Source organism: Saimiri boliviensis, chromosome 5, assembly GCF_048565385.1.
Source record: "Saimiri boliviensis isolate mSaiBol1 chromosome 5, mSaiBol1.pri, whole genome shotgun sequence".
NCBI lineage: Eukaryota > Metazoa > Chordata > Mammalia > Primates > Cebidae > Saimiri > Saimiri boliviensis.
The window spans coordinates 25,649,529-25,676,400 of NC_133453.1; the positions used below are offsets into that span (position 1 = coordinate 25,649,529).

The following is a 26,872-nucleotide window of genomic DNA, read 5'->3' on the forward strand; positions in this document are numbered from 1 at the left end:
AAAAAGTTTGACGACCGCAAAGGAAACCGAAAAAAAAGTTGTCTTGCCCCAGTCTTGGCGGGCCATCAGCATCTCTTTTGTTCGCTGCGAACCCACAGGCACCCGTGACGTCACCCGGAGCCCGGGCCAATCGGCGCGCGGTCGGCGGGGCGGGGGGAGCCCGGCGGGTCTCTCCTCCCCGCGCCCCGGGCCTCCGGCGGGGAGGGAGGGGACCGTCCAATATAAGCCCGGGCTCCCGGGGCTCGGCCGCCCGCGCCGGCTGTGCTGCACCGGGGGAGGAGAGGGAACCCCAGGCGCGAGCGGGGAGAGGGGACCTGCAGCCACAACTTCTCTGGTCCTCTCCATCCCCTCGGTTCCTCCACCCGTCCCCTTCCCCACCCTCTGGCCCCCACCTTTTTGGAGGCGTCCACCCCTCGAGAGGCATTGGAAGGGATTTTTCCCGCAGGTTGCGAAGGGACCCAGACTTGGTGGCCACTTGCCTCCGGGTGAGGGCGTCTCTCCCCCACCGTCTCAACATGCTCAGGGGTCCGGGGCCCGGGCTGCGGCTGCTGCTGGCCGCCCTGTGCCTGGGGACAGCGGTGCCCTCCACGGGAGCCTCGAGGAGCCAGAGGCAGGCTCAGCAGATCGTTCAGCCCCCGTCCCCGGTGGCTGTCAGTCAAAGCAAGCGTGAGTACCGACCGCGGGCTGAAACAGGCTGCCGCAGGGCTGGGACTCGGAAGCCGACCGAAGTTGGGTCTGAAGTTTTGTGCGCGCGCGTGTGCGCGTGTGTGTGTGCGCGCTTTGCTGAGAGAAGCCAGCTGTGCACACAAAAGGATGTAGTTTTCAGCAGGCTGGTTCTGAGGGCCTGGGATGATAAGATCCTGCATTGGAGGACGGGGACTCTGCGATCTTCCCGTGTTCTGATAAATTCTGCACGTTCAGATTGTCTTTCTAGGAATTAACCAAAACTTGCCTTTAAAGAGAAAAATAATGCGTGCCTACAAATTTTCCAGATGGGATGAGTGTGGTCCTTACTACTACTTATTTTATTTGCTGTTAAATAATGGGTCAAGTATTTTCACAATGAGAGTGAAAAGGGGGTATTGAAATAGCTGTCTTGTTTCTAACTAACTTGGAAGAGATGTAATTGGTTCTGAGCTCTTTAGGGCCACTCAGGGTACTTCGCTGAGAACAGAGGTTGGAATTCTTTCAGTTTTTCAAAGACACACCCTCCCTTTGCTTTGAGAAACTTGATTAAAGTTGTCCTTTTTGACTATTACTCCAAAAGACTATTGAAGTTCCTTGAATGTTTTAAAAATGTGATTTCAATTGTCTGCCTTCCAGTTGAAGGCAGACAATTGAAATCACATTTTTTTTTTTTTAATGTAGACCACTGGCCAGATGGAAATGACATCATTGTATATAACCTTTAGCAAAGTTAAAAGGAAAAAAATATATACCTAAATATTCACACGAAGAAAATTCCATAATTTGGGGAAAAGGAGGGATGGAAATGTAATAACTTTTTCCTTCAATTATTTGCAGCTGGTTGTTATGACAATGGGAAACACTATCAGATAAACCAACAGTGGGAGCGGACCTACCTGGGCAATGCCTTGGTTTGTACTTGTTACGGAGGAAGCCGAGGTTTTAACTGCGAGAGTAAACCTGAAGGTAAGTGACCACAAGCCCCATAGTTAGTATCTTTTAATAGATGAAGTGGTAATTGTTAAACTTTGCATTAGTAAGTAAAACTACATATACCTTTTTTCTAATAGAATTCTCATTTCCTCTTAATAAATATTTAAAAACTGCTTATCTTTGCTTTTCACATGGTTTTACTTTTAAAACAGAGAAACAAATCTTTCCCAGAGTAGTTCCTAGAGTCTTCTTTTTGCTTTTCTCTCCCAAAGTTTTTGATGCCAAAATGAAAGATTTTGTGTGTCCTCCCACAAAAAAGAAACTTATAAAATTTTAATTTATTAGAAAGCAGTCTCAAATCTTTAACTGTAAGTTTATGAGCCAGAAAATACTTTGGGCACTGTATTGTAAAATGATTTGTCAGCTGCAGTTAACACAAAACCACTAGCCACTTCAAAGTTCTCATTCCAGTATGACCATTGATACCTTTCTTGTAAATTATAGCAACTCTGTCAGAGAAGCACTGATGAAGGGAAAATGGAAATGGTAGGATTAACAAACATCAATACCTGGTGGGAGGTGAGAATTTTCAAATTTATTTTATTTTATTTTTTTGGACAGAGTCTCAGCCATGTCGCCTAGGCTAGAGTGCAACGGCATGATCTCAGCTCACTGCAACCTCCGCCTCCTGGCTTCAAGCAATTCTCCTGTCTCACCCTCCCGAGTAGCTGGGATTACAGGCACACATCACCATGCCTGGCTAATTTTTGTATTTTTAGTAGAGACAGGGTTTCACCATATTGGTCAGGCTGGTCTCAAACTCCTGACCTCAGATGATCCACCCACCTGGGCCTCCCAAAGTGCTGGATTGCAGGCATGAGCCACCACGCCCAGCCAATTGTTTGCTTTCTATGTGAACCTTTGTTTGACTTCCTGAGTCAGAGATTGGAATCTGAAACCGTTCACAAATCTAGCTCTGTCCTAAGTTAGTATTTGATATGGCCTTCTCTTAAGGGCCTGAGATTTCTTTTTAATATGAATAATTTACAGAAAATTTGAGAATTTTTCAAGGTAAAAAAACAAAACGAAAAAAAAACCATGGCCTTATTAGAGCCTAGAGTAAAAAATCGGTTTATCTTACTTCATTTTATACTTGCAGTTGTACCATGCTACTTGTGGAATAGAAAACCGAGTTTTCCATTGGAGGGGATTGGTGAACTAGAAAACCTTGTACCTAAGTAAGACTCACATGGACTTTCCTTCTCCCCTCAGCCGAAGAGACTTGCTTTGACAAGTACACTGGGAACACTTACCGAGTGGGTGACACTTACGAGCGTCCTAAAGACTCCATGATCTGGGACTGTACCTGCATCGGGGCTGGGCGAGGGAGAATAAGCTGCACTATTGCAAGTAAGGAAGACATTCTTTACAATGACGCCGAAATATCATAAATATGAACTTCTGTTACCGTCACTGTCATTTTCTGTTATCCATGACTGGCTATTCCTAACTCTGAGATTTATCCCTGGTGACCAGGTACTCTGAAGTGGTCACCCAACTGGTTCCTGTGTTTCTTAAAGATGGATATGAGCACAGATGGAACCTGTGTTTGATGTGTGTGCATTTATGAGTGCGTGTGTTTGTGTACATAGTAGAATCAAGAGACCTCTTGGGTTCCATTTCGGTAAGACATGCTTAGGCGAGTTGCCCATTTAAAATCACCTGGACATCTTCCAGCCAGACAAATCATGAAGCTTTTCTGCAGTGACTGGAAAGGTGTTCACCAGCCATGTGTTGTCTGCTCTTCTTGTTTGCAATGCAGAGAACTCTTGCACCTCACAGAAACAGTCTGGTTTCTTGGTGTCCAGTAGGTTATACCCAGGAAGCAGATGTCACTATGCCTAGGGATAATACAAAATTATTAACTCAATAGTGTTTGCTAAGGAACTTTGGAAACCAGGCTGATTCTCATCAAGTTTAGCTAAGGCATTCTTTCCAGCATGATTCACTGGGTTACCAATATATTCTATTAACACGATATTTAAGTTTTTAAATCCATTCTTTAAATATAAGTCACCTTAAAGGCTTCTATTCAAAAGAGCAAGTCCTGTGTGAATAGACCCAATCTACTCTCCCCCTACTTTATTTAGGGTTTATCCAAGTTTATGGGCAAATCCCAAGGGGCAAGGGTCCATAGTGTTTACAATCTAGTTCAGCCTTTAACAACTTAGAAAACTACCCGGATTTCCACACTTTATATGTATATGTCTGTTTGCTTTCCACCAAAATGACGTTTCTATCCTGAGGTGAAATACAGGCTCTCAATGCTCCCAAAAGCTGGAAGGCTATGCCTGATGTGGCCTTTTCACTGAATTAGTCTTCATCTTAGGCGGCTGTGTATGAGTGAAGACCAAGCCTCCCAGCCTTTCTTTTCTGCTTAGGACCCAATTTCCTGTGATCTCTCTGGGAAACCAGGATTTAGGACGTCTTCTTTGCCATCCAGATTTCGCTGTGGTTTTCCATTTTGTTCTAAGCCAGACACTTAATTGAATTGACTCCAAGTGACCTGACCTGTTAATGGTCCCCCTGTCTCTGATAGGAAAGCTGTTGTCTGTATTTCTACTTTGGCCAACCCAAGGACCTACTGTGAGTGGAACATGAGACCTATATATCTCTCTCCTAACATTTGCTTTATATCTTCAACAGACCGCTGCCATGAAGGGGGTCAGTCTTACAAGATTGGCGACACCTGGAGGAGACCACATGAGACTGGTGGTTACATGTTAGAGTGTGTGTGTCTTGGCAATGGAAAAGGAGAATGGACCTGCAAGCCCATAGGTGTGTGAGTCTTAGGGCTGAGCAAGAGCTGGGGGTGCTTAGTTGTAATGTGGGGTTGGACCAGAATCATATCTGTATAGATCATAGACCTGAATTCCAATGAGAACTAATAAAGAAATGGGAGTTTTATTTGAAATAATAAATAATCATACAATCCATAGTCTTCTTACAGGAATCAGATCAAAAAGTACTGACCACACGCAGAAGTCTTAACTTTGCTTCAAAAGTGCAAATTAGACTTGAAAGATTTAGAATGAAGTCATTCCTTTTATCTAATAGCTGATCTTAGATTCTTCCTTGATCGAGATATAATTTATTTGAAAGAAAAAAAAATGACACTTTAAACACATTTCTGTATGGAATGTCCTGGACTGAAACATGAAATCGTTTGTGCTTGTCACACTCTGGTAATTTTTTTTCAAAATAAAAATTGTTGAGCTGACTTTTGGTCTCAATCCTAAGTTGAACCCTGTAAGTACAGGCCCAAAAGTTTCTGGATATAAATTTTAAACTGTTTACTTATCTTCTGATTTAGAGGCTTTTGTCTTGTGTTATTTTTGCTTTCCAACATTTTTTAAATAGCTTTTTGATCATTTTATGTAGGCCACTCAAAATTTATAATTGGTCATTTATAATTAGCATTGCAATTTTGCGTATGTAGTCTCCCACAGACTAGATACATACATAGATCCTTGCTACTGGAAAGGAAATGCTGGTGGGTTGTTTGGGGCTCGCTGAAAATATGTAGTCCATGTACTTATTAGGAGGATGGAATTTCTGCCTGCCAACTCAGCTTGAGCTTTCTTTTGCTTTGGCTACATACTGTGTGCTTAGATACTGGGTGTGTCATTCTTTCTGAACAGAGTGCCACTTAAAAAAAATGTGGCTGAATTTTTGCTTACACGCTACACTTTAAATTACAGGGAGCTTGCACAATTCAAAATAACCTTTTTTTCCTGTTTTTCTTCCAAATTTCCCTACAGCTGAGAAATGTTTTGATCATGCTGCTGGGACTTCCTATGTGGTGGGAGAAACCTGGGAGAAGCCCTACCAAGGCTGGATGATGGTGGACTGTACTTGTCTGGGAGAAGGCAGCGGACGCATCACTTGCACCTCTAGAAGTATGTTTTATGTCTTTATGTTAGAGAGTAAGCCAGGTGTTGTTCTCTGGATTCCTAGAGAGAAGGGTAATACTATGTCACTTAGAATACATCCAGTATACCAACATATATACCAAGTTACTTTGGTAACTTCTGGATGTCAAGAAAACTTTCGTAACCAACTGATTCTGTATCTTCAGAGAAGACTGCATACGTAGAAAAAAAGTATTTCAGTAAGGTTCAATCTCACCTCATTGCCACTGACATAGAGTTGAACAAAAGGTTTAGTCTTCCTTCTATGTTTGAAATTTAAATAAAGCACATTCATAGGCTAAATTGATAAAATTTAAAAGTATTGATCCCGTAGGTTAAAATTATTTAGCTACTCTGGAGTTAAGGATAGTGTCTCTGACCTAACACATTTTATTTGTGATGTAAAGAAGCTGGCCTCTGGCATCTTTACTGCTCCTTAGAAGATTATCTTGAGGTCTTAATTATTGCCTTCGAGTTTCAAGGCTCCTTTTTTGGAATTTTAAACTAATAGCAACTATAGAGTTCATTGAAGTAAAACAGCCATGAACTACTTGTGTTATAAATAAGTTTAAAAGCAAAGCCAAATAATTTGAACCTATTTTATTTATTTACCTTAAAACATTTAACTATCTTAACATAGTCATCTCGAAATTCAAATTCTTTGCTAACAAAAAAATAGTTCTCTCGTGAAAAGTAGTAAAGTTTCTGACTGAAACTTGCTGGTTTATTAGATATTTTGCACTTAAAATGTTATTGTGATCATCAGATTCCCACGATCTTTGTGGCAATATTTTAGCTTAAGAGAAATTAGATGTCTGATTCAAACCTTATCTATTATTTAGAACTTTTTGAATAGCAAGTTGGGAAAAGTTTCTCAAAGAAAAGTCATTTATTCCAGAAATTTTATAAGCATTTAACTTTGTTCAAGGTATTAGAGGGGTGTAGACATGAATTGAACATTAGCTTAGTCTTCAAAGAGCGCTTAGGGGGTCAGGGAGATGAGAAAGTTTTATACATATTTATCATTGCAAAACACAATATTAAAAGTTTTAATAGAAATACTGAAAGTAGTACTATGGAGGTTCAGGGGATGATAATACTTTTAGGGGAGATTTGGAGAAAAGCTCTAATCAGTAATGATACCTTCATGCAAACTTCTGTTCTTGTGGTAGATGGATGTGGGTGTGTATTTGTTTGAACCTATGTCAACTGTTAATTGTTTTTTTCTCTAACCCACTAGTTGCAACAATATCTGACCACAAAGAAATCAGATCCTCTATACTCACATCGTAGCACAGAGCAAACTTGGATTGTAACTTAAATAATTATTTGCCAGATAAATGGACACAGACTAATGGTTATTTAGTCACAAATTACCATTTTACATTGATCTCACTCTTCCATTGGAGGGCTGACACTGACTAATATGAGGCTATTTTGCTAGTGATTTTTAAATATTGTAGGTGTTTCAGTATGCGGGAGACAAAAGAACATTTTAGTCAAAGAAATAGTGAATCCATTGAATTTTTTTTTTTTTTTTTGAGATGGAGTTTCGCTCTTGTTACCCAGGCTGGAGTGCAATGGCGCGATCTCGGCTCACCGCAACCTCCGCCTCCTGGGTTCAGGCAATTCTCCTGCCTCAGCCTCCTGAGTAGCTGGGATTACAGGCACGTGCCACCATGCCCAGCTAATTTTTTGCACTTTTAGTAGAGACGGGGGTTTCACCATGTTGACCGGGATGGTCTCGATCTCTCGACCTCGTGATCCACCCGCCTCGGCCTCCCAAAGTGCTGGGATTACAGGCTTGAGCCACCGCGCCCGGCCCCATTGAATTTTTTATATAACATGAAAAAAGAGATATTGCCATCTTTTTATAGCTTGTTTGTAGCAATGAGTGAAGACCCTTTGTGACCTGCTTGCCTTCCCATTATCTTTAGTTTTTTGTTTTTTGTTTTTTGGACATGGAGTTTCACTCTTGTTACCCAGGCTGGAGTGCAATGGTGCGATCTTGGCTCATCACAACCTCCACCTCCTGGGTTCAGGCAATTCTCCTGCCTCAGCCTCCTGAGTAGCTGGGATTACAGGTGTGCACCACCATGCCCAGCTAATTTTTGTATTTTTAGTAGAGACGGGGTTTCACCATGTTGACCAGGATGGTCTCGATCTCTTGACCTCATGATCCACCCGCCTGGGCCTCCCAAAGTGCTGCAATTATAGGCGCGAGCCACTGCTCCCGGCCAGTTTTTGATGTTTTGTTTTGTTTTTGAGACAGTCTCTTCCTGTCACCCAGGCTGGAGTGCAGTAAGTGGTGTGATCTTGGCTCACTGCAACCTCCACCTTCTGGTTTCAAGTGATCCTCCTGCCTCTGCTTCCCGAGCAGCTGAGATTACAGGTGCCTGCCACCACACACAGCATTTTTTTTTTTTTTTTAATAGAGATGAGGTTTCACCATATTGGTCAGGCTGGTCTCAAACTCCTGACCTCAGGTGTTCCACCCCTTTTGGCTTCCCAAAGTACTAGGATTACAGGCTGAGCCACCATGCCTCGCCTGTTTTTAGTTTTCTAAAGCAAGTTCTCTATTGAAAGGCAGGCCATAGTGATGACTAAGAGAAACCCTGGGAGAACCCAAGAAGGAAAAAGATGGAATAGAATGCCAGAGAATGAAGCTAGTCAAAGGAACAGTGTGAAAACAATCAATCAATCAATAAAAGGATGAAAATGTAGTTTGACAGAGAGATGAAACTAGACTAAACCATTCAGCTCCCTTTCCACTGTAACCGATGTAATTTCATCTTTCAGAAGTGTAATGCCTTGCAGCACCAGGGCTGAATATGAGCATATTGCCAAAAATAGCTATTTTTATATTACCAGGCATAGCTAGCATTCCTTTTTTAAGTCTGAATTGACGACTTGTGACTCTTGACCTGATGTCTGTATTTATATGCTTCCTTTGTGACACAGATAGATGCAACGATCAGGACACGAGGGCATCCTATAGAATTGGAGACACCTGGAGCAAGAAGGATAATCGAGGAATCCTGCTCCAGTGCATCTGTACAGGCAACGGCCGAGGAGAGTGGAAGTGTGAGAGGCACACCTCTTTGCAGACCACATCGAGGGGTGAGAGGCGCAGGGCCAGCAGGGGCGGGAAATGGGGAAGCCGGTCAAGAAATATTTCTGCAAATTCGTCTTTCCTTTGACATGCCATTTGAAATAATTTGCAGCATTTCAGCTAATAACCTAAGATCATTTACACATTATGGGTTGTTAAAACTTTTTTTTAATGTCAGGTTTTAAATTTCTGAGAAAAAAAGTGAAAATGGCAGGCAGATAAATCTTAGGGGGAAAAAAAGCCAGATGTAGCTCCAAAAGAGAAAGCTGAGGTTTAAAGAATGCTAGCATCATAAAACCTAGCAAAATAGATCACACAGACACACACGCGCACACACACAGACACACACACACATATTCTGAATATCCAAAGTTCATTGAAAGGGAAATGAGAGTTATAATTAATTATATGACTGCTTGCTAGGAAAGGACAAAAAAAGTGCATTTGCTTTTTTTTTTTTTTAAATAAAGATTGAAATATACTTCCCTGTCCCGACACTGAGCTCTTGTTTTAGTGGAAACCATCCTTTAAATGTGATTTCCAAGCTCCAGCAAACTTTGTTATATTCTATAAAGTAACACACAACCCTTTTCTTCATGTTATTGGCATTCGAAATTTCAGAAATTCAGACAGGACCTAGAGATGGCATGAAAGACATGCTAGGTAAGCATTCTTTTTAAAAAACAAGTTTTAATCATTTCTGATATGAGGAAAAGATTTTTGCATCATAAATGTTTCATAAAAATCTGAAGAGAGAAATATGGCCAACAAGGATAGGCATGCCTCTCTTATTATTTTTAATGTTTTGATCAACTTTTTACTATATGATGTGCCAACATTGTTACACAGCGTCTCAGCCATCCTTTAGTTAAAAATATTAATTGTTCTAATTTTTCTTCTTTTGATGAGTGTCTGTCTTGCTCGGAGCACTTGTGAAGGTGAACAAGATTAGACTTGATAATATATTTGAAGTATTTGATTAGCATCAATAAAACTGCCACTGACCAAAAAAATTATAAATGTCAATCTACCAAAATAGATTAGAAGAATAGGTGGGAATCAATTGGGAATAAACACTCTATAAATGTTAGCTATTTTTATGAATATTGCCAGTACTGAAAAGATTCCATTGTTGAAAAAGGTTTGAGAAGCAATGGGTTAAACAAAATGAAGCCTGCTCTGCAGACTATCTGCGTTCCTCTACATCATGACACTCCATGGTGGAGTGTGGGGTATGGGCACCATGTCTCCCCAGTACATTTGACCTTGGGATCCTTTGTGAAACATCTTTGGTTTCTAGTGTTCAGTGGCACTTATGGAGGCACTGAATTCAGTGTACCTTTGGTTTAGTATCAGCCCTGATTCTGTTCTGCTGTGGGTCCTGGCCCTCAAGATCTGAAAGTTAAAAGAAAAGATTGACACATCCTGTTGTGTTATTCTGAAAGGAAAGCTGTCTTAAGAGGATCGATTGGTTTTAGAAAAAACACAACAGAATCACAAATAATATTGAGGAGAAATAAAGTGTGGAAAGTGGAGGTGACCCCCCCAGAGAATCCAGGACAGCTGCCTAAGGCACCCTCTAATGAGTTCAGTGACACAGAAGAATGAGGATGTGTTGAAGGTAGCTGTTGTGTGGAGTGGCAACATGATGTCTGTGATTTGGAAATATAATCCTGGCCAGGTGTTGTGGCATATGCCTGTAATCCCAGCACTTCGGGAGGCCAAGGTGGGCAGATTACCTGAGGTCAGGAGTTTGAGACCTGCCTGGCCAACATGGCGAAACCCTGACTCTACTAAAAATACAAAAAAAATCAGCCTGGCATGGTGGCATGTGCCTGTAATTCCAGCTACTTGGTAGGCTGAGGCAGGGGAATTGCTTGAACCCAGGATGTGGAGGTTGCAGTGAGCCCAGATGGTGCCACGGCACTCCAGCCTGGGCAACAGAGTGGGCAGAAAACAGCAAAAAAAAAACCAAAAAGCAAACAAAAAGAAATATAATTCCAGTAACCCCAGCTGAGCTGGAGGATGGAGACCATTTGGTAGACACTTGTGGATTATTTCCTAGGTTAAACACAAAAGCTTCTGCCAAATAAGGGACATTGCTTTCCAGTCCCAGACAGGTAACGACATGGATTTCAGAGTGATCTCAGTGAGATCCTGAGGATCCTGACCGCAGAAAGTAGAGAATTGTCTTCTCTTGCCCAGTTTTGTGACCTTCCTTCTCATGCCGTTAGGATCTGGCCCCTTCACTGATCTTCATGCAGCCATTTACCAACCGCAGCCTCACCCGCAGCCGGCCCCCTATGGCCACTGTGTCACAGACAGTGGTGTAGTCTACTCCGTGGGGATGCAGTGGCTGAAGACACAAGGAAATAAGCAAATGCTTTGCACATGCCTGGGCAATGGAGTCAGCTGCCAAGAGACAGGTATGCATTATGTTTTCAAAGAATGGGACCGATGACTTTATTATTTAGTTTTTGAAGGACAATACATTCATTCAATGTGAAACAATAAAACAAGCAAGAGAATCTTGTAATCTTTCCACCCTGTGACAATAATCAGGTTGGCATTTGAAATATTTTCTTCCAATCTTTTTAATTTATGTATTTTCTTTCTGGTCATGAGTATCATGGGTAAAGATGGTATTGTCTTTATTTGTCTAAAGTGCCACAAGAGAGCTACTTTCTGAATAATTATTTGTATTTAATATTCTAAATCTCAAATTTCAGCAGCTTTGTGATGTAAACATCTTCCAATAACCTAATGTATGTATTCTGGGCTACAAACATGGTAGTAACTATGGCAATAACAATTGGTACATAATTCTCCCCCCAGAATAGCCTCATATATTAATTTTTATGGCAAAGATACAGTCATACATATTATCCCAACATCCTTAAGCAGCATCCTTAATATAAGTATATATATTATATATATTATCCTCATATAAGTATAGCTTTATAAATAGGGAAACTGAGGCATGGCAGTGGACGTGGTAATGAAGGACATCAGCAGAATAACTCAGGTGTTGTTCTATCTGCAGTAGACGTGGATTCCTGAGTAATGCATTTTGACTGAAATTAACAAGATGATCATCTATAATCACAGCTTCTTCCTTTGAGGACACAAGTTCAGCCGCTCATTGAAGCCATAAATAAGCAGCTCTGGGTGAGAGAGAAAGCAGCTCTGTTTACTGACCCTCTTCTGATTATGGTTGTAGCTGTAACCCAGACTTACGGTGGCAACTCGAATGGGGAGCCGTGTGTCTTACCATTCACCTACAATGGCAGGACGTTCTACTCCTGTACCACAGAAGGGCGACAGGACGGACATCTTTGGTGCAGCACCACTTCGAATTATGAACAGGACCAGAGATATTCTTTCTGCACAGACCATACTGGTGAGTGTCCCAAGGGGGAACCACAGCAGTGAGAAAAACTTACCTTTCGTGCCCTGTTTTTATTTGTCAGCATTCTTGCCATTTATTTTGAGGCTGCCCAAGAAGCATCGCTTTTGTTCAGTTTGGACTCAAGAGTTACAGAGCTCCTAATAGCTGAGGATTCTTCCATCATCCCCAGTGCTGTTGGAAATGACCAAGGGAATAGTCTTCCAGTTCATTGATTTAACACATTGGGATTATGATGTGATTAAAGACACTTGTATTTTGGAATCAGTAGGTGATCCCACGGGGCTGAGGAATACACAGGATGAATGTTTTCGTGCCGTAGCTGTTTTTCTGGTTAAAACAAAGTTTTATTCAAAGCTATCATTTAATCTTTTGCGAGGGTTGCTGGGGAAATGATGGTGAGAACGGGATTTAAATCTGTTTTGAAAGTGAAGGTAAATACACTAAGAAGCTTAGAACTATGTTATCATAATTCTCAGCTAATTCACAGAGTCTATCTCAGAATAAACTACCTAGACATAGTTTATTCTGAGATAGACTCTGTGAATTAGCTGCAGAAACCTGGCTCTCTCAGACCAGTAATTCTGTGTCCATTGGAAAGCTCAGTGGTCATCTCTTCCTTTTTGTGTATTGTTCCTGGCAGTTTTGGTTCAGACTCGAGGAGGAAATTCCAATGGTGCCTTGTGCCACTTTCCCTTCCTGTACAACAACCACAATTACACCGATTGCACTTCTGAGGGCAGAAGAGACAACATGAAGTGGTGTGGAACCACACAGAACTATGATGCTGACCAGAAGTTTGGATTCTGCCCCATGGCTGGTAAGGATGAAGCCTCTGAGGGTCGCTGTTTTTGACAACCATTTAGGGAGTAGAGACCAAAGACTGTGTTCAGTTTACTCCTATTTCATTCATTAAGACATTTTGAGACAACAGAAACTTCATGTAAAGAGTGTGTGTGTGTGTGTGTGTGTGTGTGTGTGATGTTGTATCATATACATAAGGATTGGGAAGAATACTTAGATAATTATTTATATAATTTTTAAACCTCATTGACATGATTTAATGTCTAAATATAACTACTTACTCGTAAGTCTGGAAATATGAATTTGCACAGGTTTGTGTTTATACAGAGTACACAACTGAGTAGCCTACAACATTATATATATATATATATATATATATATATATATATATATATATATGTATGACTGCTTTAGTTACAGAGCTATAATATTGTCTCATGATTGTGGTTTGATGGGCATAAGCTCTATCACTTATTAATAAGTACCAAAGTGACTAAAACTCAATGTTTTCTAACAGGTAGGGAAACTCACTCTTTTTTTTTTTTTTTTTTTGAGACGGAGTTTCACTCTTGTTACCCAGGTTGGAGTGCAATGGCGTGATCTCGGCTCACCGCAACCTCCGCCTCTTGGGTTCAAGCAATCCTCCTGCCTCAGCCTCTTGAGTAGCTGGGATTACAGGCACGAGCCACCATGCCCAGCTAATTTTTTTGTATTTTTAGTAGAGACGGTGTTTCACCATGTTGACCAGAATGGTCTCGATCTCTCGACCTCGTGATCCACTCTCTTCAGCCTCCCAAAGTGCTGGGATTACAGGCTTGAGCCACCGCGCCCAGCCTCTCGCTCTTTTTTTTTAAAGGTCTCCACTTTGTATAAAGGGGGAACAAATGGAAACCAATACACTTTACTTGTTTTCAGATTTCAAGATTCCTGTCGATTCCCTTTGGTTTTCCAGTTATAGAACCGAGAACCTGTGCAGTTGACGCTGTCAGGTGTGACTGTGAGACAAGGAAACTGCTTACACTTCGACTTCTCTCATTTCAACAGAAGAAAATGTTGAGTTTAGAAAAAAAAAACCCACTTTTGCTTAAAATTCTATATCCAAACACATCATTTTTATTGGATCCAGAATAAACTGGAACTGGGAAAAGCTATGAAGCAGTAGTCAAGTCTAGGCTTCTAGCACAGCATGAACCCTTAGTGTGAATGTGTAGGTATTGTCTTAGCTTAACATTCCCTAACCCTTCCTATAACTATTTTCTATGACACACTTCGTGTTTTCTGCCTCCAGGGCTCGAAAATTCTACCCCTTCACCTAACAGCACTTAGATTTCGTTGACGTACACAAGGTTTCTTCCCAAGTGAGAATTCTTAGGATGACCAAACTGAACCCATCCTATTGCACACATACCTGTTTAGACCTTGTGATCCTTTATCAAGTGCATTTCTCATCCATTTCCAAACAGCCCACGAGGAAATCTGCACAACCAACGAAGGGGTCATGTACCGCATCGGAGATCAGTGGGATAAGCAGCATGACATGGGTCACATGATGAGGTGCACGTGTGTTGGGAATGGCCGTGGGGAATGGACCTGCATTGCCTACTCGCAGCTTCGAGGTATGCTGGCTCATTAACGAAAGCATTTGAGGTGGCAAAGGGTACAGAGAGGGAGACTTTTTTATGAAAACTTGTATTTTGGCAAAAGCAGGGGAAGAAATATGCGATGCCACTTCATTCATTAGTCTACTGTGCTTGGTAAGATAAGCCTTTCAGGCAGCCTGCTAAGACAAGCTGGCACAGCAGTGCTAATGTTCCGAAACACTCCTAGGATATAAGTACTTAGGCTGAGCCAAAAAGATGACTTCAGAGGTAAAAACAGAACATTTGATCCGTTCAGCTTTAGGCTATGCCACTGGATTCATGTCTAGAAAAGACAGGATAATTTCTGCAAAGACACGAATACCTTGCTATTCTAAAATCAGATCCTTGCAGATCCAAGTTTGAGGAGACAAATACATAGGGGACTGACTTCTCTTGTTCAGATTAGTTTTTCTCCTTTGCATCCAGCGACATAATATGAGGAGGTATTGACTTATTTAAGCTGTTTTAGTTTTCCATTCTTTGATTTGAAAAGCAATATGTAGGGAGAACTCTGAGCTACTAATGGTGTATGTGGCTAGTGTGTAGTTACTGGCCTGAATTTGTTCTCCTTTTGTGGTGTCCGGTGGGTAACACCATCCAGGAGCAATAGTTACATGTGGTGTTGCAGAGCTGAAAGAGACCTTAATAACACATACAGACCTCACTCTATACATCAAGAAGCTGAGACCCAAAAAGGGAAAAGTAATTTTCTCAGGATCTCTCACAGCGTGAGCAACACAGTTTGGCCTAATTTATTTCAGTGTGATGAATACCATTGACGTTTTATTTACCAAATCTAAATATCTCCTCCCCTTCCCTCATTCTAGAGACCAGACCACCATATCATGCTGGGTGTTAGATAAATATGTTTAATCTTCTTATTTATCCTAACAAGCAGATATTTAAAAGAAATTATCAACTAAGCAAGAAATTTTCAGAAAGTAAGACATATATTTGTTCAAATATTGGCTTTTCGCAGGAAGGTGTATTTTACCACATTCTTTACTTGAGCATACTGTAACCTGCTCTGCTACAGTTACAAGATTTTGGGAGAAAAAAAATTTTTTGACAAAAATTTTATTACTGACCAAACTGAAAAAAAGCTTATTCCATGCTTGTAGGAAAGTTATTTTAGTGGAAGTTGTTGATAATTAAGCAGAAGTAGCTGTATGCTTTGAGAAGCATAACTTTTTCTTTCATCAGTGGAACTTTAGAAAGTTTCTCACCCACCCACCTGTTTCCTAAACAGATCAGTGCATTGTTGATGACATCACTTACAATGTGAATGACACGTTCCACAAGCGTCATGAAGAGGGACACATGCTGAACTGCACGTGCTTCGGCCAGGGTCGGGGCAGATGGAAGTGTGATCCCGTTGGTGAGCAGTCCCATTTCCCTAGATGAGTTTGCACAAGGAGAATGGTTAGCAAGTTTCAGATGAGAACAGCTATGTGACATCATGTGACTAAAGTTGGCTCCAGACTTTGATCGGTTGCTTGCAAAGAGCTTTGCAAAGACTTCTCTCTAATCCTGGACCCAAATATCTCGATATTGGTAGTCATCTGTTTTTTGCTGAAGTTGGTGATAAATTTAGACTCATTTTAATTCATTGGAATTTATTCTTTGGTTGAGTATCATAAAGATAGTCATACTATGAAAAGTATTGTTTTCTTACCAGCTGCGCAACAGCATGAGCAAAGAATTATGCCAGTAAATATCACCCTCCAAAATACTCTTTTTTTTTTGGCTGCCCTTCAAAATTGAACTAAGCAAATAGTGAAGGTTGAGCCTTAAAGAGCTGTGTTACCAGAATTACAAAGTTTAAAATAGTCCATTACTATTTCTTTACCAAAAGAGACCAGTTTCTCACTAAGAAAATAAACTGATAGTATCAGTTGTTTGATATGAGATTGCCAGAGCTGAGAGAGAAGCCTAAGAGGTTTTCTTAGAAGTTGCTCAGCAAATACTCACAGTTAAAGTCTAGTTCATTCATTTAAATGTCAAATGATTTTTTTTAAAATTTGCAGAAGAAAATGAAATTACTGCAGATTTTTTCCTTGCGATTCAAATGTTAAGCCAGTTACATTAATATGGGTAAAAATAGCTAATATTTAAAATTAATATGTAGATTATCAATATACACTGAAATCTAAATCTTTACGTGTTTATTTAGAAATATTACCCTTTAGAAAACTAAATATTCCTCCTAATAGGTACTCTTTTTAAACTACAAATTGTCCTGTAAGGTAAAGAATGGGAACAAAATATTTTTTTAACTGCATATATTTGTAAGGACAGTTGCAGATTTCTATTCAAACTAAATGTATGCTCTAGCACTCTGAAATTAAATTCACAGCTCTAAGTCTTCAAGGCTGTTCATCTTCTCCTTGCATGTATTTTAGACCAATGCCAGGATTCAGAGACTGGGACATTTTATCAAATTGGAGATTCATGGGAGAAGTATGTGCATGGTGTCAGATACCAGTGCTACTGCTATGGCCGTGGCATTGGGGAGTGGCATTGCCAACCTTTACAGACTTATGCAAGTAAGTAGCTCTCTTACTGTAAGCTCAGAACTGCCAATGGTTATAACAACAGGGTAGTGATTGTTAATGTTCTCACTCCTAAGTTGGGGTCTCCCCTCTTTCTCACCCTTTTCTCCCATTATTATCTAATAACCAATTGAATTTTTGATTAAAATAATTTTTCTCTCTTCCTCTATCAAGTAAATGGTAGAAAAGGCTTTGAAAATGTTCCTGTCTATAATTTTTCTAACACTCTAAAATATTCCATTACGTGAAGACAGTCTGGCTAATTTCATCTTACATCCATACATGAAAATAAAAACCACCAAGTAAGTTATGCTGGGAGTATATTGGAGTTTTATATTACGATTCTTAACAGAAAACCTGTGTAGAGAGATAGCATGAAATGCAACATAGGGTACATGTTCATTCAACCTGTTGTTTAAGCTACCTTTGTGTCAGACTTTTCATTTGTTTGATCAGTTGCAACCAGGAACACCGTATGTTGGGCCAAAAGTTGAGTAACTTGGTCAACTCTCTGCCCACACAGTTCAAACACTCTGAAATGTTTATTGCTGGATTTTTCCAGGTCACAAAGACATCATACCTACCTTTAGGTGTAATTAATTCATTTGGGGGGAGAATTGCATTTAAATATTCACTGAGTGATTATAATAAAACGTGTTAGTAAAACATGAAAGGCTAATTAAAAGGCATCAGTTATTTGAGCAACTGCTGAAGAGCAGAGTCTCCAAAATTCTTCACTAATGTTAGACTTCAAATACGGCCTACATTCAGAAACAAAAAGAGAGAGTTTCAGGGTGTCAGAATCTGCACGCAACAGAAATGAAGATTAAATTAACTCTGTGATAAAGAGATTCTCTGGGATAGAGAACAAGCTATGGAAACACCTTGGCCAAAGGTAGTGTTAGCCAAGCCTCACTCCTCCATTCCTCATCTGTAATACGGGGAGATTGTAACTGATTACCTTTAAAGTTCCATCCTAAATTCTAAACACCCAGATGCACCTTTTCTAGGAACTTGGAAGATTCTGCTTTTCCCAACCCTCAGACACTGTCAGTGCTGGGGAAGGTGACTTTGCTTTTGAAGGCTTATAGCACAAATTGACCAACCTCCTAAATTGTATTTCTTGGAGGATTTGGGTGTAAGAATCACTTAATTTTTTTGTAACTTAATATATATTTAAATCTGATTGAGGAAGTACTGTAAGTATATGTTTGGTTTGTTTGTTTACATGATGCAAATGATGCTCAAATGGTAGAAACTTCTAAAGCAATGCTCTGTGGTTTCTATGTTTATGATTGTTATTGGTGTGGTGATTTGCTGAAAAGGATTTCCTCCTGAAAGATTGAGAAAGATCTCTGTCTCTCTTAAAACAAGATTGTCCACATAGCTGCTTGCTGGAAGCCATTAGGTAGACACTTAAGAGAAAATCCGGAAAAGAATGAATCCTTCAGTATTGGAGTTTTACATGGTGACCTTTACTCCTAGTCTTTAGAAAGGAGAACAGCAAAAGCCCATTGAGCACAGAGGAGATTTAGGAGGGAAGAGATTGGCATTTGACCTCGGATATGCTCTTTGGTGCTTATCTGTATGTCTGGTTTGCTCAGTGGTTCGTGCCTGGTATCTAGGGCTTTAAGACTGTGGTGAGAATAAAGGAACAATGGATTACCAATAGATTGTCTCTGAGCCCTGCTCTGTTTGTTCCTTCTACAGAGAACTTGGTAGAGTTGTTCAAACTAACACAAGATAAGAGGCATTTGGTTTGTCAATAAGCAACTAGAAAATCACAGATCTCAGCAAATTAAATAGAGGAAAAAAAGGACTGAGTCAAAAAATTATAAATGTTTAACTTCTGCAAGGTCACTAGTATTGGAAATTACTCATTTTGACTTTATTTTAAACTAATTTTAAAAGTGTGGACATTTTTTCCTGGTATCATCTCAATTATTTTCTTGTTTATTTATATTGGATAAGAGAGGGAGTAAAGATTTCACAATGGCAATAGCTAGTATATGCCAATTAAATTAATTCAAAAAGTTATACCAACTGCAAGTAGCAAAAGGATTGTCAAAAATTTAAATCTAGATACCATAAATGATGTCATAATTTTTAAGTTTTTGGTCTTCAAAGAGTACATAGTATAAGCTAGAGTAATTATACAAATTATAAGCTGGAGTATAGTGATTAATAAGAATTTAATTAACCTAAGAAATAACTGCCTCAGCCTCTTTAGTTCCTGAACAAAAGCATGGTAAATTTCATTGCTGTTCAATTTCCTTTAAAGGTGGGCTACGACACAAGGCTAAATTTTAAAACGTAGAATTTCAGACCGGTGCTGGAAGTCATATGAAAGCAAAAGGGGCTTCTGTAGTTTTGCTCCACTTTGGCTGGGGTAAAAACCATTGCAGGACCCTTTTCCTTTCCTTTCCCTGCCTGTTTTTATCCTCCTCCTTGTGGATGTAGAAATACGATTAGGCTTACAGATGAATAGTAAAGGCCAATTATGTTGTCTTTCTAAAACGTAATAGGCATTCAACTATCATAAGATTATCCCCCCTTAAAATCATGATTGACAAAACTAAATAAAATGTCTATCAAGTGTCTCTTTATGGAGGAAATTGTAGTCGATTTCTTTAAATATTTAAATATTCAATATTTAAATAAACATGCCAATTATCATAAATAATTTAAGGACATGATATTCCTAGCTTTCCTGATTTACATGGAAGTAAATAGTCACATCTCCAAAATTTTTCTTAAATAGTTGTCTTTAAAAATGTGTTTTCATTTGTATGGTTCTTCATAAACAAAAGGGGTAATTAAAAGAGGGGCGTGGAATTGACTTCTGCCAATTGATCAAAACAAACATCCTGTGTGTTCTGTAAAATACATACAGCTTTAAAATGAAAGACTGATAATTTTATGCCTGAATTTTGGTATTCATGTGGCTTGGACATATTTGCATTAAATGAAATTAAGATTCAAAGTATTTGCTAATCTTCAGCTATTATTCTAGGATTCCTGTATCTATGTGAATATCCAAGTTATATATTTTTTTCTGCTCAGGAAGTTTTGTTTTCAAAGAGAATTTAACAGCTTAGATAATAAAATTTGAAAATCAATGTATTTTTTACCTAGAAGCTTCAGAAAACTTAAATCTGTTAATAATCTGGTGAAGTGCTTTATTAAACATGCAAAATTTTGCTCTGTTTGACAGAGTATCAGGTAGAAATTCTTGAAAAGGTTATTATAAGACATAGTTTTTATTTTGAGTAATTTAAACATTGACTGACATCATTAAAATAGTGTTTTAAGAAAAGACAGTTTTCTGTTCTGCAAGCATAAATTTTCTAGCTATTTCATTATTATCTTAAATGGAGTTAACACTGTCTAGAAACTGATGCTACTTCCCTTATTTTCCTTTTTTTAAAAAAAAAAAACAAAAGAACCGAAACCATACTTTAAATTTTGTTGATAACAGTGATGTACATCAATATATAGAAATACTGAATTTAGTATATACTTCATAAAGTCATTTCCACTGACAATTGATTTCAGAAAAAAAAATCTAATCACTTAATAATTTGATGGATCAGTGGTGTGATTTGAGAGAACATTTCTTGAATAAAAATAAAACTAGATGTTTTTTCTAAACTGATAGCTTGCTTAGACTGATGAGAAATAAAACTAGGTCTTTAATTATTACCTTTGCCTATTTGTCTAAGATTTTACCCTGATTTAGAAATGTGTTTGTTTTACATCATCTCATATGGCCTTTGAAATGTTGCTTCCTTCTTAGGTAGTAGATTCATTCTTGATGAAAACCTTCAAAAATTAGAATTTGCTTTAAAAGAGGCTCAATACAATCAGTAAATGAAGTTTATGTTCTGTATTACATTATTTTTGTAGGATCATTTCACAATTCTCATAATTCTTACTTTGATAATAGAGAAAATAAAAGCAAGCAAAGTTTTTTTTTACGAATGTATTTTATTAGCTATAGATAACTACGATTTTCATTTCTCATGTGAAAGATAATAGTTATCAGCGAAAAGTGGATTTGCTGCCTTGATTTTCAATGTAAATATTTAAAAGACTAATCCCAGATAATTTTATTATGCTCACATTTATGGATAAGCAAAGCTGTTTGTAATGATGACCGTCCATGCACACAAAGTTTTAAGCTGAAGTGAGTGAATATCCAAGATAATCAAATGTTAAACATTTTCATTTTCAGGCTCAAGTGGTCCTGTCCAGGTAGTTATCACCGAGACTCCGAGTCAGCCCAACTCTCACCCCATCCAGTGGAATGCACCACAACCATCTCACATTTCTCAGTACATCCTCAGGTGGAAACCGGTGAGTATGCCACCCGGAAACCTTGGATACTGAGTCTCCTGACCTTATCAGATTCTGATGGTTTCTTTTTTATTCCCCCAGCTTTTGAGCCAACAAGTCTGTTATCTATTTATTAGCATTTATTATATTTGCTTAGTGACCAAAGACTACATGGTCAATTAAATTGACATGTAGATTGAAGGGTTTTTGGTTTTGGGTTTGGGTTTTGTTTTGTTTTTCTTCGGGGGCAGGGGTTGGTATTTGGAAGAATTTATCTTTTTATGTTAGAGAAATCTTTTTGGCAAGTACTTAGAAATGATAATGCTTAAAATTGTACTTGCCCAATGTGAGAAGAGAATCTCAGGTTTTTAAATGTCTTGCAACCTCATCAAAGGAAAATTACCAGCATCATTTTTATAATTTGAAAAAAAAATAGACAATATATTTCTTTTTTGATTCACTTTTTAAGTGATCATTTCCAGAACTTTACTTTTGACCCACTGAATTTATTTAGATAGAAGGAAAAGAAGTAATGGGAGGGAGGTGTAGATGAAGGATGACAATTGGTTTATTTGAGGAATAGCCCTGTGATCTGCTAATGAGAAGTGACTAGAAATTGAAGAAACCAAGTAAGGATCATATCGGTCTATTTAGCTTTAGTTTCTCTTACTCTCTCAAGCCTGCCCTGTTTAACTCCAAAGTTCATAACTCATAATTTGAGAAATGCTGTTTTAAACACAGGAGAAAATAATGTCCATTTTAAATCACAGCTATTGAATTCCACAATTAAAAAAAACAAACAAACAAAATTTGACCAACTCAGGCAGTTAAATTTAAACTCTTTAGGAAAAATTTAAGCTGTTAAAATGATTCTTTTTCTAAATATCTAAAGCCAAAGCACAGAATTTTTCAGATTTAAAAGGGCCATCTGAGTGCCCAGAAAAAGTGTGCAAAGAACCATGTCTAGACACATCTTTGATGTGTTAGAGTTCCAAAGATAAAAAGAAACTTTTAACGGCTTCTGTACTCAGCCAGGTTGTCAATCAAAATGTGGGGGCAAAATAACATTTTCAGACAGATTTTAGGCAGTTTATTTTCCATACATCCTTTTCTTTAAGCGTATTTGTGGATATACTCCAGAAAAACAAGAGTGGAATAAGAAGGAAGTTACGGGGTCCAGCAAACAGTGCTTCCAAGTCAGACCCCTGACGGTAGTGGAAAACTTTGCAACACAAGAACTGCATAGCTGGCTTAGAGGGCAGTCGATACAGATGGAACAGAAAGATGCGGATGGGTTGAGAAATCAGGGATTGAAGTCTCCAACAAAAAAGAGGGACTTTATAGAAAAAGCAGGCTTGGAGAAAATTAATCGCAGGGTTAAATATTGCAGTTAAAATAATGACGTGAGAATCAGGTGGAGGAATGTGTAATAAACCCAAATGTGGCCAGGCTCAGTGGCTTACGCGTGTAATCCCAGAACTTTGGGAGGCCAAGGTGGGCAGATGACCTGAGGTCTGGAGTTTGAGACCAGCCTGGCCAACATGGAGAAACCCCGTTTCTATTAAAAATATAAAAATTAGCCAGGCATGGGTGTATGCCTGTAATCCCAGCTACTTGGGAGCTGAGGCAGGAGAATCACTTGAACCCAGGAGGCGGAGGTTGCAGTGAGCCGAGATTATGCCATTACACTCTAGCCTGGGCAACAGAGCGAGAGTCTGTCTCAAACAAAAATCAAAACAACAACAACAACAGAAACCCCAAATGTATAATAAGGTAATAATTCCTATATGAAGCAAACTAAACTGCAGTGATATTAAGGCACAAAAACAAAGAGAGGAAAAATTCCATTGAACCTGGATTCTGGAAACTTCGATCCACCTAACAATCATGCTGTTAGACTCATTAAAAATAATATACTCCTAATGCATGATGCGATTGTTCTATAGATGAGTCATGGAAACTTTGTTGCAACTTCCAGACAAAATAAAAAGTAAACATTTACTTGAAAACTGGTGGATATGGAAGGTGGAGAAGAGAGGAGGTAATAGCTTTATCTTTCAAAGTGGAGAATCAAGACAGATAGTAACGAAAGCTGATGAAGCTTAAAAAAAAGAATACTTAGTGTAATACTTTAAATTATAAATATAAACACAAGAAGAACAAAGATAACAAGACAAATGTCAGATACTGGGAATGTCCAAAATTCTGGGAGGAAAGGGGGTAATATTACTGAGCTAAATCTTCAACTTTGTCTGGGCACAGTGGCTCACACAATCCGAGCACTTAAAGAGGCTGAGGCCAGTGGATTCCTTGAGCCCCGGAGTTCAAAACTAGCCTGAGCAACATGCTCGTGCCCTGGCTCTACAAAAAATATATGAATTAGCCAGGCATGGTGGCATGCACCTGTAGTCCTAGCTACTTAGGAGACTGAGACCGGAGGATCGCTTGAGCTTGAGAGGCAGAGGTTGCTCTGCGACAAGATGGCACCACTACACTCCAGCCTGGGAGACAGAGCAAGACTCTGTCTCAACATAAATAAATATATTTTAAAAAATCCTCGACTTTCATATTAAAGAGTCTATAAATATGATCTACTGTGGGCAAATGAAAAAAAACAGAGGTGTAAGCATGTTGTCTATTGAAGACAAGACCAGAAGAATAAAAACAGATTCTCTTAGAGAGGGGAATCATGTCTTTCTCATTGGCTCAATGTAGTTTCCCTAGAGTCTAGAATGGTTTTGTATCTGGCACACTGCTTAACAAATGGTGAATGAAAAAAAAAGTCATTCTGTTTTTTTATACTTTAAGTTCTGGGGTACATGTGCAGAATGTGCAGGATTGTTACATAAGTATATACGTGCCATGGTGGTTTGCTGCATCCACCCCCACCCCCACCATCATCTACATTAGGTATATAAATACCTAATGTTAGCCCTCCGCAATCCCCCCACCCCTGCTATCCCTCCCCTTGCCCCCCACCCCTGACAGGTCCCAGTGTGTGATGTTCCCCTTCCTGTGGCCATCTGTCCTCATTGTTCAGCACCCACTTATGAGTGAGAACATGTGGTGTCATTTTGCTGAGAATGATGGTTTCCAGCTTCATCCATGTCCTTGCAAAGGACATGAACTCATCCAAAAAAAGTCATCCTTTTTCTTCTTTCACCCTCTTTTGTAATCTCCGTAATCTGGCCATTTGCAGAACTTGATATCCAATGACCTAAGTCAGCAGCATCAGTGATCCAAGACCTCCTAGTCTCTCACTTTTTTATTAGATCACTAATTTTATTTCCTTTAAACTTAAGTATACCCGAAGTGAGACCACTGCAGTGGGAGACACTTAAAAGTATGTATAAAATGTACGTTGAGGCCAGGTGTGGTGGCTCACACCTGTAATCCAAGCACTTTGGAGGCCAAGGCGGGCGGATCACCTGAAGTCGGGAGTTCAAGACCAGCCTGACCAACATGGTGAAACCCCGTCTTAAAAAAAAAAGAAAAGAAAAATGTACGTTGAATTGGAAAGTCTTCAAAGAGCAGCAGTGATGAATTTTTTGAGATTTTTAACAATTATAAAAATTCAGGTTTTATTTTTTAATGGATGCCCACCTGAGACTTTATTTTCTTTTACTTTCTTCTACTGACTAACCCAACAAGCTCATGTTGAAAAATGATTTCTAAATAAATTTGAGCTAATTGCAATGACTGATTTAAATTTTTTTCCAAAGTGTATTTGAGTTAAAATTTCACTGTAAAGAGTACTACGATCACTCTCGCTTATTCCAAAAATATAAATGGACATTTGAGTATTTGAATTATTGAGGAACTGGTTGACTGAGTAACTTTTAAAAATCACTCGGCATAAAAAATATATTTTGACTTATATTAGTTTAGAATATTTACACTTGAATGTCTCATCTTGTCTGAAGGGTGTTTCTTTCATACACATTTTACTGCACTGAGTTTGTGACCCATGGCATATTAATGAAGTTGAACAGGATGCGTAATATAAACTGGAAGCAAAAGACTAAATAAACCAAAATTGCATTTTTTCTGCAGTCTTGTCCAAAATTGGCTAACCACTTCTGATGGGCTAGCTCATATCCAAGAGTGAGTCAGAAAACCAGAGTAGTTGAACCTGGTATGTGATGGCCCCAGGAACTGAGTCACAAAGTAGCATTCTGTCTCTTTGAATGTTTTTTCAGGGCAAGAAACTTGAATTGTTTCCCATTGAGTTAAAAGATAGAATATATGGCATTGGCAATTCCATACTTCAGAGAGGAATATATCTATTTGTTGTGGGAATAAAAAATACATGGGAGAGGCAAAGCTTAGGTTCATCATATTATGTTACTGATATAAGATAATTAACTTGGTAAAAGCGAAGGTGCCCATTGTCGCAACTATATCACCCTGGTGAATATCACATCACTCTGTTTCTACATCCATAAAACAGGAGCAACGATGCCACTGCCTCACCATCAGAAGGGTGTGGGGACTAGAGGGGAGAATGTGGGTAACAAAACAGAGCGTGGCTGTCAGTAGGTAACCTGCAGTAGTTTGCTGATGTTCACAACAGTTAGCATTGTATCTACCTATATAACTGTTGGGAATACAGTTTTCCGTTATGTTCCATGATTTTCCTCTAGAATGGAGCTGCCTAAGTCCCTCATTCTTCTTTGAAGATTACTGAACTTCATCTTCAGACGTTTGTCCTTGTAAACACTTGTGTGTGTGTTTTATTTAAATTTTCAGAAAAATTCTGCAGGCCGTTGGAAGGAAGCTACCATACCAGGCCACTTAAACTCTTATACCATCAAAGGCCTGAAGCCTGGTGTGGTATACGAGGGCCAGCTCATCAGCATCCAGCAGTACGGCCACCAAGAAGTGACTCGCTTTGACTTCACCACCACTAGCACGAGCTCACCTGTGACCAGTATGTACCCAGCCACCCTCATGTCTCCTGTGCCCAAGTTTCCCAGAGCTGGGCTCTTCCCAATTCCTATTCTTCCAAGAGTGGCACCAACATTTTTTTGAATGATGTTCGTATCGAGGACGGTAAATTTTCTAGATGGTTAACGGCTGACTTTCCCCTTTCTGTGAATCTCCAGGCAACACCGTGACAGGAGAGACGACTCCCTTCTCTCCCGTTGTTGCCACTTCTGAATCTGTGACTGAAATCACAGCCAGCAGCTTTGTGGTCTCCTGGGTCTCAGCTTCCGACACCGTGTCAGGATTCCGGGTGGAATATGAGCTGAGTGAGGAGGGAGATGAGCCACAGTACCTGGGTGAGCTCAATGTGTCGCTCAAGACAGATTTGGGGCAACTGCTGGAAAACTTTCCCTGGGAGGGGGACTCTAGGCAGGTGGTGTCTGTGGTTTGGAACTGGTTGACAGCTGAGACTGAAAAAATCACCCCGTGGCATGAGGAAGGAAGGA

General features: G+C 39.4%; 1 protein-coding gene across 20 annotated transcripts in view; it reads left to right on the top strand.

Moving 5' to 3' along the window:
* Positions 1–248: 248 nt before the first annotated feature.
* The window catches only part of FN1 (fibronectin 1), a 78,025-nt gene continuing 51,401 nt past the window's right edge, over positions 249–26,872 (top strand). For all 20 annotated transcript variants that reach the window (XM_003925565.3, XM_039470052.2, XM_074399059.1 and 17 more), the window contains exons 1-15: positions 249–666; positions 1,525–1,653; positions 2,893–3,030; positions 4,327–4,458; positions 5,442–5,579; positions 8,553–8,711; positions 10,938–11,129; positions 11,924–12,103; positions 12,753–12,929; positions 14,377–14,529; positions 15,803–15,931; positions 16,956–17,099; positions 21,340–21,461; positions 26,190–26,370; positions 26,546–26,722. In XM_003925565.3, coding sequence (XP_003925614.1) covers positions 516–666; positions 1,525–1,653; positions 2,893–3,030; positions 4,327–4,458; positions 5,442–5,579; positions 8,553–8,711; positions 10,938–11,129; positions 11,924–12,103; positions 12,753–12,929; positions 14,377–14,529; positions 15,803–15,931; positions 16,956–17,099; positions 21,340–21,461; positions 26,190–26,370; positions 26,546–26,722 — 2,302 coding nt within the window. In that variant the 5' untranslated portion in view covers positions 249–515. The remainder of the gene's footprint in view (positions 667–1,524; positions 1,654–2,892; positions 3,031–4,326; positions 4,459–5,441; positions 5,580–8,552; positions 8,712–10,937; positions 11,130–11,923; positions 12,104–12,752; positions 12,930–14,376; positions 14,530–15,802; positions 15,932–16,955; positions 17,100–21,339; positions 21,462–26,189; positions 26,371–26,545; positions 26,723–26,872) is intronic.